General features: G+C 37.3%; 1 protein-coding gene across 7 annotated transcripts in view; it reads left to right on the top strand.

Moving 5' to 3' along the window:
* The window catches only part of ADAMTS6 (ADAM metallopeptidase with thrombospondin type 1 motif 6), a 158704-nt gene that overhangs the window by 102123 nt on the left and 42440 nt on the right, over positions 1–14141 (top strand). For all 7 annotated transcript variants that reach the window (XM_069777017.1, XM_069777019.1, XM_069777016.1 and 4 more), the window contains 3 exons: positions 1151–1296; positions 3257–3320; positions 12941–13043. In XM_069777017.1, coding sequence (XP_069633118.1) covers positions 1151–1296; positions 3257–3320; positions 12941–13043 — 313 coding nt within the window. The remainder of the gene's footprint in view (positions 1–1150; positions 1297–3256; positions 3321–12940; positions 13044–14141) is intronic.

Here is a 14141-nt window from a genome sequence, read left to right as displayed (position 1 = left end):
GTATAAAGTCAACACTGAGTCTTCCAGTAGTGCTTATTGGTAGACAGGGGTATGTCTGTCTGTCCACGTCTTCTGTGCATGTCTCAGTGCTTTTTGTCAAATTCATATGGCTGATTTTGGGCACAGAAGTTGTCTGGGTTTCTTTTTGGAGAGGCTCAATACTGTGTCTGTTACGGGAATTCAAGGGAGTTAAAACAGCAGATGCCCACCTTTTGGAAGTGAAATGTGCAGATTCAGGTCACAGTACACCTGGGGCTGTGCTCTACTCTGTCATCTAAGCCTATAACGGTGGGAAAGGGTTATCTGAGCTACTTCAGATTCTCAGTGATGTAGTAGACACCAGAATGTGGATCAAACTATGGGCTCCAGGATTATTTCTGAATGGTTTTAAAAACGTTTCTGACTAAGGAAATGATAAACATATTTTAACAATTAGCCATTTGTGCAAATTGTCTGTCATTTTGTATGTCCAATGTAAGTAACAATATGGCAAAGTTTAGGTGTTTGCATGGGTGAAGTATGCAGGTTCATTCTGTCCCTGAACAAGTGGCCAGCCACTATTATATAATGCTTTTCTGTACCATGTCTAATGCTTTGGCACGACTTTTATTATGTCTGTAGGGTTAGTATAAATCAAGTACTGCAACAAATTCTTCTTCCATTGTGACCTCATCCAGATTTTTTTTTTTAAAATGTAAGGGAATACTTTCTTAAAAATACCATTGGGGGAATTTTTCATTTTGTGTAATGAAGCCCCTACGTGAATCCTAAGTGGAGGGTGTTTTACTAAACTAATCTTAGAAATTAATCTCAGTGTTTAAAAGAATGTAAGCAACTTGCAGTTCCTTTAATGTGAAACATTAAGGAGCATGTATGAAGAAAAAAGCAAATCTTTATTTTAAGCTTGTTTTAACTTGTGGTGTGTGTTAGAGACCTATATAATTCAGGACTTAGTGAAGACAATTAACAAATCACACACACCCTCACCAATGTCTAAACATGGCTAGAAAAAGTAAAATATTAGTCTTGTTATCTATACAGAGAATGCTAATGCCTATAATTGGTCATTGCCTAACCCTTATATTTTTCTGTCCTGATAACTCTTGTCAGCCTGGAAGCTAATTTTGTGTTTTTTTGTGAAATCTTTCAGTGGTGTTATCAGGGAGAGTGCGTACCTTTTGGCACTTGGCCCCAGAGCATAGATGGGGGTTGGGGTCCATGGTCAATATGGGGAGAGTGCAGCAGGACCTGCGGGGGAGGAGTCTCCTCATCTATAAGACACTGTGACAGTCCAGCGTAAGTAGCTAAAGTAAGCCGGAGCCAACAAAAAGACGCATTTGGAAATTATTCAAAACTGTGGTTTCACATGTTAACTGTAAAAATGTTTTGCTAGTTTGCCAACATTTGTCTTCAAAATAGCAGACAGAAACACTTAAACAGGAGAAGTTCACTAGACATGCTTATAACATTTTTGATGTATCTTATGTACTGTAAATATAGCTGGATTTATATTTAGTAGTAACCAGAATGGTTTTCTTTCTGCAACTTGCTGTTCATGCAAAATATATTTAAATCATGCCTTATATAGATTTCTTTCTTAAGACATATTACTTCTAATGCTTGTCTAGCATGTAAAATAACTTTTGCCAGTTACTTATTAAAAAAACCAACACAGTATTTCCAAGCTTTTGCATACAACTGCTTACATATAAACCATAGTTAGTAATATTATGTTGCATACAATACATTTATATGCTGTCATGTCCAACACTTAGTTGCGACTTCCCACTGACTCTTAAAACAATTCAGCAACTTCTGTCCTTGCCACTGCTCCCTATTGGTCCATCTACTCTCTCTCAAGAGGGGCCAGCTTCTCCACTACAGCTAGATCTATTGTGTCTATCTGTACTGGTTCTGTCATCTGTCTGCTTTCCAATGTCCTGAACACTGTTCCAGAGAAGGTCTGTCAGGTAAGTGCTCTTCTCTCTGTCACTAGTGCTTCTCAGATGAGGAATGCTTACTTATTTCCATTGCTGTTCTTTGCTGAATGACTCACTGCTTTTTTCTGTTGCTACTTGCCCTATTCTGGTTCCCTCATCACAGCTATAGGTCTTTGCAGAAGGATAACAGCACTACTTACTGAATGGATTCAAAAGCAAAAATTATCCATTTGCATCAATAACATGTCAGACTATGTTACTGAGAGAATAATAAATTTAATTTTTTTTTTTTTTCCACAACAGTATGTAAAAATGCTAGTGAATTGTTTGTTTGGAGCATGAGTAATCTCCTAAGATTTTTTAACTACTCCTGTCACCATGTGTATGGGTTGGTATGTTGAAAGGTGATTAAATTTTAAATGTTTAACAGTATAGCAAGCAAATGCATTTGTGGGGGAGGTATGTCTGCATTAGGAAGAAAATTACTTTTGGTTCAATAATAGTGTTGTCTGGTTTAAATATCTGTGATGTGAAAAATAGTATTTATTTTCTTTTTAGTTAATTGGAAATTCTTTTATTTCTTTATTATAAAACAAACACCAAGTGTTTTTCCTTTCTGCTTTCAAGTTATGAGCCAAAGAGCTGATGTCTGATTAATCTTCAATTTAAGCCAATGTTAATTCATTATTTGACCTCTGTGGAAGATTGATAAGGTTCTTGAAAAGTTTTGGAATTCAAGAGCCAATGTCTTATTCACACTTATAGAAACCTGCTTACTCTGGAGTTTCCTCAGATTTAATACTGCTTAATTCAAATCAGAATCAGATTCCTGAACTAGAAAATGTAGTCTTTGCTGACTCCAGTATTTAGCAGGCAGTGTTTCTTAATTTTTTTGTATTTTCAAGTGTAATATGAGAAGATTAAGAAGAAAAAAATGTATCACATAGATTGTTTATGCATTTCTCATTCTAGTTTTACAAAGCAAGGAAATAATTAAAACCAATGCCTTTTCAGTATGTTCAAAATGCAGTTAAACTGCATGGCTTGGGATCTATGCAAACTAGATGAATACTATATGAGTGATGATTTTCAAGTACCCAGTATTGTTTTCTGTCTGCTCCAATTCAAGTCAATGCTACAATTCTTATTAAATAAAATATTTAAAAATCTCACCTTAAAACCTCCATGTATGTTTTTTTAAATTTATATAATATGTATCTCTTGGACTTGTATTTATACTAATAATGCATTAGTATGTCTCATGAACTTGTGCTTGTACTAATACATATACTAACACATAAAACATGTTTTTCCAGGCCTTCAGGCGGAGGCAAATATTGTCTTGGAGAAAGGAAGCGGTATCGCTCCTGTAATACTGATGTAAGTAAATTCTGTTCCACTGTAGAAGTATAATCAACTTGTCTGTTTTACATTTTAGCAGCAATGGCTGCATTTTTTCCCAGTTCAGAAAAGCTGTGAATTGGCAAACAGTCCTGTAGGGCATTTCTATATTGCAGGCATCCTACGTGTTCTGCTAAATGTTAGGATCCCTATCTCAAATGTGATACCTAGCTGGTGCCTTCACATTAAGGCCTGGAATGAGTTTGACTTGAGCATCCATGTTAAAGGTGAACAAGGAGCATTCCATATCAGAGCAAAGATCTGTCTAGACCAGTGTCTTGTCTCCCAGCAGGGGGCAATAACAGGTATTTAGGGAAAAATTATAAAGTTTTGGCAGCCAAGGCATGACTTACTGTGTATATAACATCTGAGTTTCCAGAAGGTGGGTGTCTAAAGATGTCCTGAGCTCCACATTGTATCTGTACCACATTAACTGCCACAAATGGAAGCATCCTCCATGAATAGACTTCTAAACCCTCTTATTCTTTTTATACCTGTATAACTTCCTGTGCTAATGTGTAACACAATCCTCTTATACATTCTGCGAAAATTTATTTCTTTTCATGTGTTCTAAACCTGCTGTTTTGCCATCAGGTATCCACTGGTTCTTGTATTACCAGAATGATCATGCAGTTTTATTTTAGAGCTGAGCTCATCATGAACTACCACTGAGGGGATGGGGCAGACTATAAATGTATAAAATCAAATTATGAACCTAAATTACAAATTCAAGTAAGTTAAAAATTGAACCAGAAAAAATTACACACCAATAAAGAATTTCACTAGTAAGTTTCCAAGTCAGTAGCACTACAAACATAAACAGGCTTTCATATTATTTTAGCTTCAGATCCATCTTAATTTTCTTCTTCATCAAGAAAGTTCATAACAGTGGGAGAGTCTGTACCTAAAGGTGTTTCACCTGTTTATCTTTTGATACATTTCAGGAAAAAATGGTTAATATGCTGATTCCTTGAAAAAAATTTATTTTTACAATCATTACTAGCTAACATACGTAATAGTTCTGCAAACTTCTCTGTGGAGGTTATTCTCATTATTACGCAGTACTACAAATTTCCAAATTAAAAATTAACTTTCCTGCTGCTAATCACAGCTGCTCTGTTCACACAGCCAAGAAGTGTGTTAGGCCTTTTGGCCACAGTGTTGTAAGAGAAACTGAAGCTGAGCTGCTTGTCCAGTAGGAGCTGTAAAAGTTTTCCAGTCATACAACCTTCCAAATTATAGTGCACCATTCTGAAACTTCGACCGATTTATTTTTTTCCATAGATGTGTATCTTTGCATTTGGCTGCCTTTGTGCAATTTTCATTTGCATGGATCCAGCTTATCAGATGATCCACTGTAATGAATCTTCCTTCCTCTTTGTTTTCACTCACATGGTCTTTTTGTAATTGGAAGACTTCCTGAGTAAGAAATTTTTTCATAGTTCCAATTCACAAATGAAAATGTTGAGTAACACTGAGTGTGTTTCTTATTACCGTTGATAGGAAATTTGCTTATGAATTCACCAACTAAGTGATGATTCCGTATTGAAATCTGTCTGTTGAAATCTGTCAGTCAATATTTAATAAATTTAATGTATGCTTTCCTGAATGAGTACAGGTTTATTTCTGTTTATTTCAGTCAGGATGTTGTGTATGACTAAGGTAAATGCCTTATCATATCTAAGCTTATTCTATTATCCTTTTAATTTAACCAGGAATTGTAAAAAGCTTTAGTTGATAAAACCTATTCTTATACAAAGTACTGATTTGTATTATTATTTATCTTTCTTTTAAACCTGTATTAGTCAAGCCTCTGCCAACTTTTCTGTTTATTTGAAATGGCTGTCAGGCAAACTGTAACATAGAATGTTCTGTTTGTCCTTTTCAAATAATGACCTTTTTGCATTAGCACTGTTTCAGTTTGTACACACAGTCTAAGATTTGTTAAAAAATTCACATGGGCATGCTGGAGCCCTACTCCCTTAACTCTTTGTGGACTCCGGTGAGGTAATTGTCCAGGTATTCTTACTTAAAATGTTTATCTCCAGTAGATATTATTTAGCATCTGCCACAGGAACTAGTATACAAGAAAGTTTGCATACTATGTAATCCTGCTCCCTCACAAATATATAGAAATTTTTTAATGCTTTTTTATTATTAACATTTGTACTATAGCTACCTAGTGATACTGTTGAAATGTTGCTAGGATTTGTTTTATTCTGACCATATTTTATTTCTTATTGTCAGACACTTTTCAGACAGTTATATTCTTAGTTGGTTTTGCTTCCCTTATTCTCCATTACTGAGAGGAGGCTTATAGGGTCACAGAAGGAACATCTAGAGGGTATCCAACGAGGCCATTCAGTCTATTCCCTGGCTTAAAGGCAAAATCAACTGTCATTAAACAGTTTTTAACTGATAGTTAGGTAGCTGGCCTGTTTTGAAATACCTCCAGTCTGGGACATACTAGGATTCTTCAATATCCTTACAGTCAGGACAGTTTTCATAAAGTACAGTGTATGTTTTCCCATCCTTTAAGACCCTTACTTACTCTTTCCCCAGTAAGAAGACAGCTGATAATATTCCCTCTATGGGAGCATTTCGTGTGTTCGCAGACTACTATCATGTCTCTTCTTAGTCTTCTTTACACTAGATAGTCTCTGTGTTAATAGCCTTTGGGATCCCAGTAGCGCACATCTTCTTGAAGTGTGGTGCCCAGACCTCTGCACAGGATTAATTTTCATTTTGGTATTGTGTTCATTTTTCTTACAGGAGTGACAATATTTATTTCGTCTCTGTTGATCTGTAATGCCCAAATCCCTTTCTTAAGAGATGCTGTTTGGGAAGTCATTTCTCAGCTTGTGCTTGCACAGTTGGTTGTTCCTCTTCAAGTGTAGTAATTGCATCCATTGCTTTATTTCAAACTGCTCCAATTTATCAAAATCTTTCAAAATTATAGTCCTCTATTCCAAAATGTTTGTCCCCTACCTATACTCAAATTTCAATCAATAATTTAAAAAAGATATTCAAAAGGAAACTTTGCATTTTGTTGTCTAGGTCTTAAAAACAAATCTTGAACAATTGCAGACTTGGGCCAGGCAATTTGGAAATACCGTTCTTACATTTTGACTGTGAATCATTTTTTAAGCGTATTTTTGGGGTATGGTTTTCCCGTGTATAAACATATTGGTACTTGCAGAAGTTTAAACTTACTGCCTTAATGGTTTTGACAATTGTTGTCAGTTTCTTTTATAGTAATAATATAGGGTTCTACATAACTAAGAATTGCTGATACTAGTAGATTTTATTTCAAGATTTATGATAGTCCTTAGTGCTTGGCATTTTTAATGGAATGGTATGTTTGATTAATGTAAGCTTTAAAAGCATGCAAATCTGTCATTGTTTTTATGAAAAAATGTATTGTTTTTACATCTTTTTTGCAGTGTCAACATTCATTGTCCATCTGTAATTTTCAATGTAGCACTCCCTAAAGCTCTTACTATTCATAAACAAAAAACCCCCTCATTTTGACTTCATTTGTCTTTCAGAGATGAGTTAGTTCTGTTGCCCTTTCTTTTGACCAATTTAATTCTTTGGAAACAGCGCACACACTCCTGCTAGGCTTATTTCTCATCAAACACTTCCAAAGCCATATATGACTTCTTAATTCAAAAGGCATCTGCTAATGGAAACATTGAGATCAGCAGAAAAGAACATTAGCTAATGACTTCTGGAAACAAAAGGGTGGTAGAAAGAACACACTCATCAGAAACTGATTTTCTACCACCAACCACACTATCTCTAACAAAAATATATGTATTTTTCCAACCAAAGTATTTTTAATTAAAAAAAAATACAAAATGCTGATAGAATTGCAAGGTACATAACTACTCGAAGTAACTCATTGTCTGATTTAAAATATGCATAGGATGTGAAGCTTAATTTGATGCACAACTAAAACTGTAAAAGCCTCCTAATTTTTTATATACAGTGGAAACATGTTTTGCTTACAAGTACTGTGAATGGTTTACCTATATAAAAATGTGTGTATACATACCTTTAAAAGATTCTTGTTCTTCAGTCTTTTCTCTTAATAGAAATGTAGGCAAATGGTTTTTGTTGGTTCCTTCCATTATGTATACATTCACAGATATTGTTTGTTGCTTTCATAATTCTAATATTTTCAAGCCTATTTTTTCTAAAATACATTCATGTGAGGAGCTATGTCTTGGAACAGTACCTGAGTTTCAACTGTCACTCTTCAGGCTGTGAGGTGTAGTATAGCCCTTTGTTAATAGGAAACACAATGAGTTCAATTACTGAAGTCTGCCTAACTTTAAGCTCCAAGAGAAACAGAGTTCTGTGAGATAAGATGTTTGATGTCTGTCAGTGTTGGTTCAATGATTCATTAACACTCTTTGGACAACTTATTTTTGCTTCAGTCTTAAAAATTTTTATGTTCTTATTAAAGTCAATGCTTTTTTTAAGTCAAAATTTTAATTATTTCATCATCTTCTTCTCAGGGCCTTCTTCAGACCAGATTTTAAGTTCTTACACATTTGATAGATTCCTACCTCATGATTTGTGGTCTCCTAAAAGGACATTTGGAAACATAAGCAGCCTGTTGCTTGACAAGAGTTATCCATGTACTGTAGCTGCATGAAAAAAGTGAAATATCTTACCCAGTAAGGAGAAGCAGTTACTTTGGGAAAAGACTACGTACACAAAGAGACAGTGCCAAAGAGCTGACATTTTGTAAATGCATATTGTAGCTTACCTTGCAGTAATGTTTTTCCATTTCTATACCTAATCATTTGCATAGAATCATAGAATACCTGGTTGGAATGGATCTCAAGGATCATCTGTTCCCACGTTTCTTGGCAAAAGCACGGTCTAGACAAGATGGCCCAGCACCTTGTCAAGCTGAATCTTAAAAGTGTCCAATGTTGGGGAATCCAACACTTCCCTGCGGAGATTATTCCAATGGCTGATTGTTTTCATTGTGAAAAATTTTCCTCTTGTGTCCAATCGGGATGTCCCCAGGAGTAACTTGTACCCATTACTCCTCGTCTTTTCCATGTGACTCCTTGTAAAAAGGGAGTCTCCATCTTCTTTGTAGCCACCCTTTAAATACTGGAACATGCTGCTAGGGTCTCCCCTAAGCCTTCTTTTTTCAAGGCTGAACAAACCTAATTCTCTCAGCCTTTCCTCATACAGGGGGGCTTCCTTTGATCATCTTTGTGGCCCTTCTCTGGCCCCTCTCCAGCCTGTCCACATCTTGTTTGTATAGCGGGGACCAAAACTGAACACAGTATTCCAGATGTGGCCTGACAAGCGCTGAGCAGAGTGAGATAACGACTTCTTCATCTCTGCTGTGATGCCCTTGTTGATGCAACCCAGCATCCCGTTGGCTTTCTTTGCCACAGCAGCACACTGCTCACTCATATTGATCTTGTTGTCCACCAGGACCACCAGCTCCCTTTCCACAGAGCTGCTCCCCAGCCAGGTAGATCCCAGCCTATGCTGTATTCCTGAATTGTTTTCACAGGTGCAAGACCTTACATTTTTCTTAGTTGGGCTTCGTAGGGTTGTTGTTAGCCCACCCTTTCAGCCTATCCCGGTCTTCCTGCAGGGTGGCTCTCCCTTCCAAAGTGTCCACTTCCCCACTCAGTTTGGTATCATCAGCAGACTTCATCAGGGTACACTTGATCCCCTCATCCAATCACTTACGAAGATATTAAACAGTGTTTGCTCAATATCGGTTCCTGGGAGACGCCACTTGTGACGGGCTGCCAGTTTGAAAAGGAGCTATTTTTACCAGCACCCTCAGAGTGCGGCCTGTCAGCCAGTTCCCCACCCACTGCACAGACCCGTTATCTAGACCATAAAGCATCAGTTTCTCTAGGAGGACGCTGTGGGAAATGGTATTGAAAGCCTTGGAGAAATCGAGGTAGACATTGTCCACTGCTCGACCCACATCAACCAAGCAGGTTACTTTGTTGTAGAAGGTGATCAGGTTTGTCAAGCCCAATTTTGAATGCATTTCTTGAGGTCATAGCCTTTAGTTCTACTTCCTCTCAATATTGGTGAGATACTAAAAAGGATAGGAAAGTTATGCAACAATGACAAAAAATTTACAAGTTGCGTTTTGTGCTTTGGATCACAGAATATTGCAGATCTCAGGCTATGATTTGGTAACTGCATTCTGCAGAAGGACTGCCTGAAAACTTTAGTGAATCCACATGAAAGCTGAATTCAGACAAATGATTTGGACAAAGAGCAAGATCCTGAGATGAGGGCTAGCACTTGTCAGTATTCACGGAGAGGATTTAGCCACTAAAATGAAAGCTCATTTTACTGCGAAGGTCACCAAATCTGTCTATGGATTGATGGCTTTGCATTTTTAGAGGCAAAGACAGCAGGTTATATAAAAGCTTTGATATCATCGGTATGTTCATTTGTGAAATTAATTTAACAGTACTTGCAGTATAGGAAACCAGAATTTAATCTTCAGGACTACCAAAACCAGATGAAAAATCAGGAAAGCAGGAACATTGTATGAGGGGCTTTGCTCCCACAGTTCCTTTAGCTGCTCCCAGGTTTTCCCAGCCAGGGAGATGGCAGGCTATGCATACCTGTGTGTAGCTGGTTTTCTGTCAGACTGCCAGATGTGTGTTCCAGAATAAAAGAGGATAAAACCAGTGATTTTAGCAGTTTAAATTGTGGCAAAAACTGAATCAGTATTTAAAAGGGTAAAAGAAAGACTTCACTTTGCTTACAAGGGGACCTCTGGATGTCACCTTGTACAGCCCCTCTTGCTCAAACCTCAGACAGGTTGCCCAGGACCATGACCAGATGGCTTTTGAATATCTCCAAGGAGGGAGATTCCACCACCTCTTTGGGCAGCCTGTACAAGTGGTTGGTCACCCTTACAGTAAAAAAAATGTTTTGTGATGTTCAGCAGGAACCTGTGTTTCCATGTGTTCCCATTGCCTCTGGTCCCATCACTGGGCACCACTGGACAGAGCCTGGCTTCATCCTCTTTACACCTTCCCTTCAAGTATTTGTACATTTATGAGATCCCTCCCTGAGCCTTCTCTTCTCCAGGCTGAACAATCGCAGCTCTCTCAGCCTTTCCTCATATGAGAGATGCTCCAGACCCTTCATGGCCCTTCATTGGAGTCTCTCCAGTATGGCAGTATCTCTCTTGTACTGAGGAGCCCAGAACTCAACACAGTACTGTAGGTGTGACCTCACCAGTGCTGAGTAGAGGCAAAGGATCACCTCCCTGGACTCCTATTGCAGCCCAGGATACCATTAGCCTTCTTTGCCACAAGAGCACATTGCTGACTGATGTTCAACTTGGTGTCCACCAGGCCCCCAGGGCCTTTTGTGCAAAGCTCCTTTCCAGCTTTCCTTACATCTAATCTAAATCTACCCTGTTTCAGTTTAAAGCTATTACCCCTTGTCCTATCACTACCTGCCTTTGTAAAAAGTCCCTCTCCAGCTTTCTTGTAGGCCCCTTCAAGGTACTGGAAGGCTGCTGTAAAGTTCCCCCAGAGCCTTCTCTTCTCCAGGCTGAACAACCCCAACTGTCTCAGCTTGTCTTTGTAGGAGAGATGCTCCAGCCCCCTGATCATCTTTGTGGCTCTCCTCTGGGCTCACTTCAACAAATCCATGTCCTTCTTACTTTGGGGGCCTCAGAGCTGAATGCAGTACTCCAGGTGGGGTCTCACAAGGGCGGAGTAGAGGAGGAGAATCACCTCCCTCGACCTGCTGGTCACGCTTCTTTTGATGCAGCCCAGAATGCAATTGGCTTTCTGGGCTGCTAGTGCACATCGCCAGGTGATGTTGAGCTTCTTGTCAACCAACACCCCCAAGTCCTTTTCCGCAGGGCTGCTCTCAATCCATTCTCTGCCCAGCCTGTATTTGTGCTTGGGATTGCCCCAACCCATGTGCAGGACCTTGCGCTTGGCCTTGTTGAACTTCATGATGTTCACACAGGCTCACCTCTCGAGCCTGTCAAGGTCCCTCTGGATGGCATCCCTTCCATCCAGCATGTCAACCGCACCACACATCTTGGTGTTGTCAGCAAACTTGCTGAGGGTGCACTCAATCCCACTATCCATGCCTCCTACAAAGATGTTAAACCGGGCTAGTGCTGGTGTGAAGACTGGTCCTTCTACTGCTTGGAGAATATGACGCAAAGAGGCAAACTTAATTTGTGGTACTATTAAAAATGTTTTAAAAATTACTGTTATTTTATTTACATAGTTTTTATTCTCACCGTTACAATCTGAAGGATTATTGAATGAAAGTAGTTACACTATTTTTTTTCACCAGTAAATGCATTATATTAAAAATATATTTTTATTTAGGAGCTAATAGAGTCATTTATAGAGAAAATATAAAATTTAAATACTGTCTAATGTCCGCTATTTTAATTTATATCACAACAGGTTCAAAATTGGAGAAAAATGAATCATGTTGCAATGAGCTATAAGAGCTTGATTAATGTATACTGAGAGTCATAATTATTATGTTAATATTTGCATTGTGCAGTAAATTTTTATCATCTATGTTTATAGATACCTTTTCACTTGAATGCATTTCAGATTCCTGAACTGTGCTAACTGGCTTAGATACGTAGGAAGACAAGTAAAACTGCCATAAGATTGACTCTTCTGTTGCTTATAAAATAGTAATAGTTATTAACAACTCTGATTTCTGTCAAGCAAATTCTTTTTCAGTCTAAAAATGATTTTAATCTGTATTTCAAATACTTTGTCTGATGAAGCTTGCCATTTCAGTAGGTACTTAAACATTGATAACAATGTTTAATGTGCTATCTAAATTCTGGGTGTATTCAAGATCAGTTGTCATTATTTTGAACCTGCTGATGAAAAAAGTAAGAAATAGCAAAGAATTATGTTTCCCCTATAATTCTGAGATGGGTTTTACTTACATCCACCCTTATTCCAAGTAAAAAACATACTTCACAGTTTTGTAATTGGTAATGCAGATTTAAATCAAAGCAGTTTTTATTTCTGCATGCTTGGAGACTGGTAAATATCAATCTAAACATGGTAACTATTCTCATTTGCAGCTTTAACACAATGCTTTTGTCAAGGCTACAAGTAAGCAGAGGTGACACAGCTCTAGAAAAGTGTTTTAATTTTTTTCTTGATGTCTTAATAACATGTCTCAGTACAGCTGCTTAGTACAGTATAACTGACCCTACAGCTCTTACCAAAATGTTTTTGTTTTAATTTTTTCAGCTGTTTTTAATGTGTGTTTATAAGGAGGTAGCTGATGGATTGATTATGAAGCATAGTTTGACGTGATTCTGATTGTCAAGTTTTATGGCAACTGTTATGCAACACCTTTGTTGAAATTACTTCAGTTACTTCATGCCAGCCTAATGTTGCAAAATAGATGCTTCAACTGTAAAGCAATGAAGCAAGTTTCAGAATCAGAGCCGCAAGATAAAGCAGGGAACCACCTCCTGGTCTCTTGCATGATTATGTCTGCAATATAAGCATTTCCTTTTATGTTGATATTTGGAAGAAATTAACCTTTTTTTGGCTTTATTATTTTAGCCATGTCCTTCAGGGGCCCGTGATTTTCGAGAAAAGCAATGTGCGGATTTTGACAATATGCCTTTCCGGGGAAAGTATTATAACTGGAAACCCTACACTGGAGGTAATGGTTAGCTTTGCAAAAATGTTACCATATGTGAAGTCTTTAAAATGACATAAGTTTGTAAATAAAATGTTTTGATTAAAATATAATGAGCTAAGTTTGCTAAGCTTGCACTTTTGTCAAATGGTAAAAATGTTGCAAAAAAGTCATCTCTATTCTGGTAGAGTTTTGTTTTACTCTGAAGGGGAGTGAGCATCATCATAGGGACCCCTTCTTCACCTGCAGTTGCAACAGAATTGGAGATTCCATAAGTGATCTGTAAGTGCCTTTCATGCTACAGTGATGAGTTCAGTGTAAAAAATCTCACAGTAAGTTTTGCTTTCTTAAGGTCAGATATTAGGAAAAGGAGAAAGAAGTAAAAACATTTATAAGAGTCTTTAAAGACTACTTCAATAATTGAATTATAAGTAATTGCACTGTGCAGTAAAAGGGTATTTTGCAGCAGGGAAGAGATTTGTAATTTCTTTTTCTCTTCAAGACAGTTTAATCAAGTTTAGTTGTTTCTGTAGTTGTTCAAAGTTCGTAGTTTGCCCTTTTGTTATGTTGTTTTGTCCTGTTCTAAACCCTGAGTGAATAAGTCCATGTTACCCCTTGTGTTTTTGTATTTTATTGCTTGAATGGTTTTACTCTTAGTTTTTTAGATTAAAAGCCTAAAAGGGATCATTGTGATCACATGGTCTAAGCTGTAGTGTAATTCAATAGGACTAAATTCCTAATTGAAATAATCTGATCTTTGTTTTGAAATTTACCCTGATATACTTCTAGCACTACATTCATTATTCTTGTTTATCAAATGGTGAAGTGGTGTCCTTATTGTTTTAAATTGTTTAATAATCATTAGGGTTGTATTAACATAATGGAATCATTATGGAGCCAGCCAACCTTGCCATATCTTATGCGAAATCTTTTTTGCAAGAAAGAAGAGTCAAGTAGAGAAATCAATAAAGGGAAGTTAAATAAAGTGTATACATTGTATGTGTCAGGTATGAGATAAGATTATAAGTTTCAGATCAGTTTATGCATATATATTTTTAAACTAATTGTTAACTTTTCAAGATTTCTGTTGATTTTTTTTATTTTCATTCGTTTTTGTTGTCC

This window comes from Haliaeetus albicilla, chromosome Z (assembly GCF_947461875.1).
Source record: "Haliaeetus albicilla chromosome Z, bHalAlb1.1, whole genome shotgun sequence".
Taxonomy (NCBI): Eukaryota; Metazoa; Chordata; class Aves; order Accipitriformes; family Accipitridae; genus Haliaeetus; species Haliaeetus albicilla.
The sequence above is the reverse complement of the archived record's forward strand: the minus strand, read 5'-3'. Positions and strand labels throughout refer to the sequence as shown.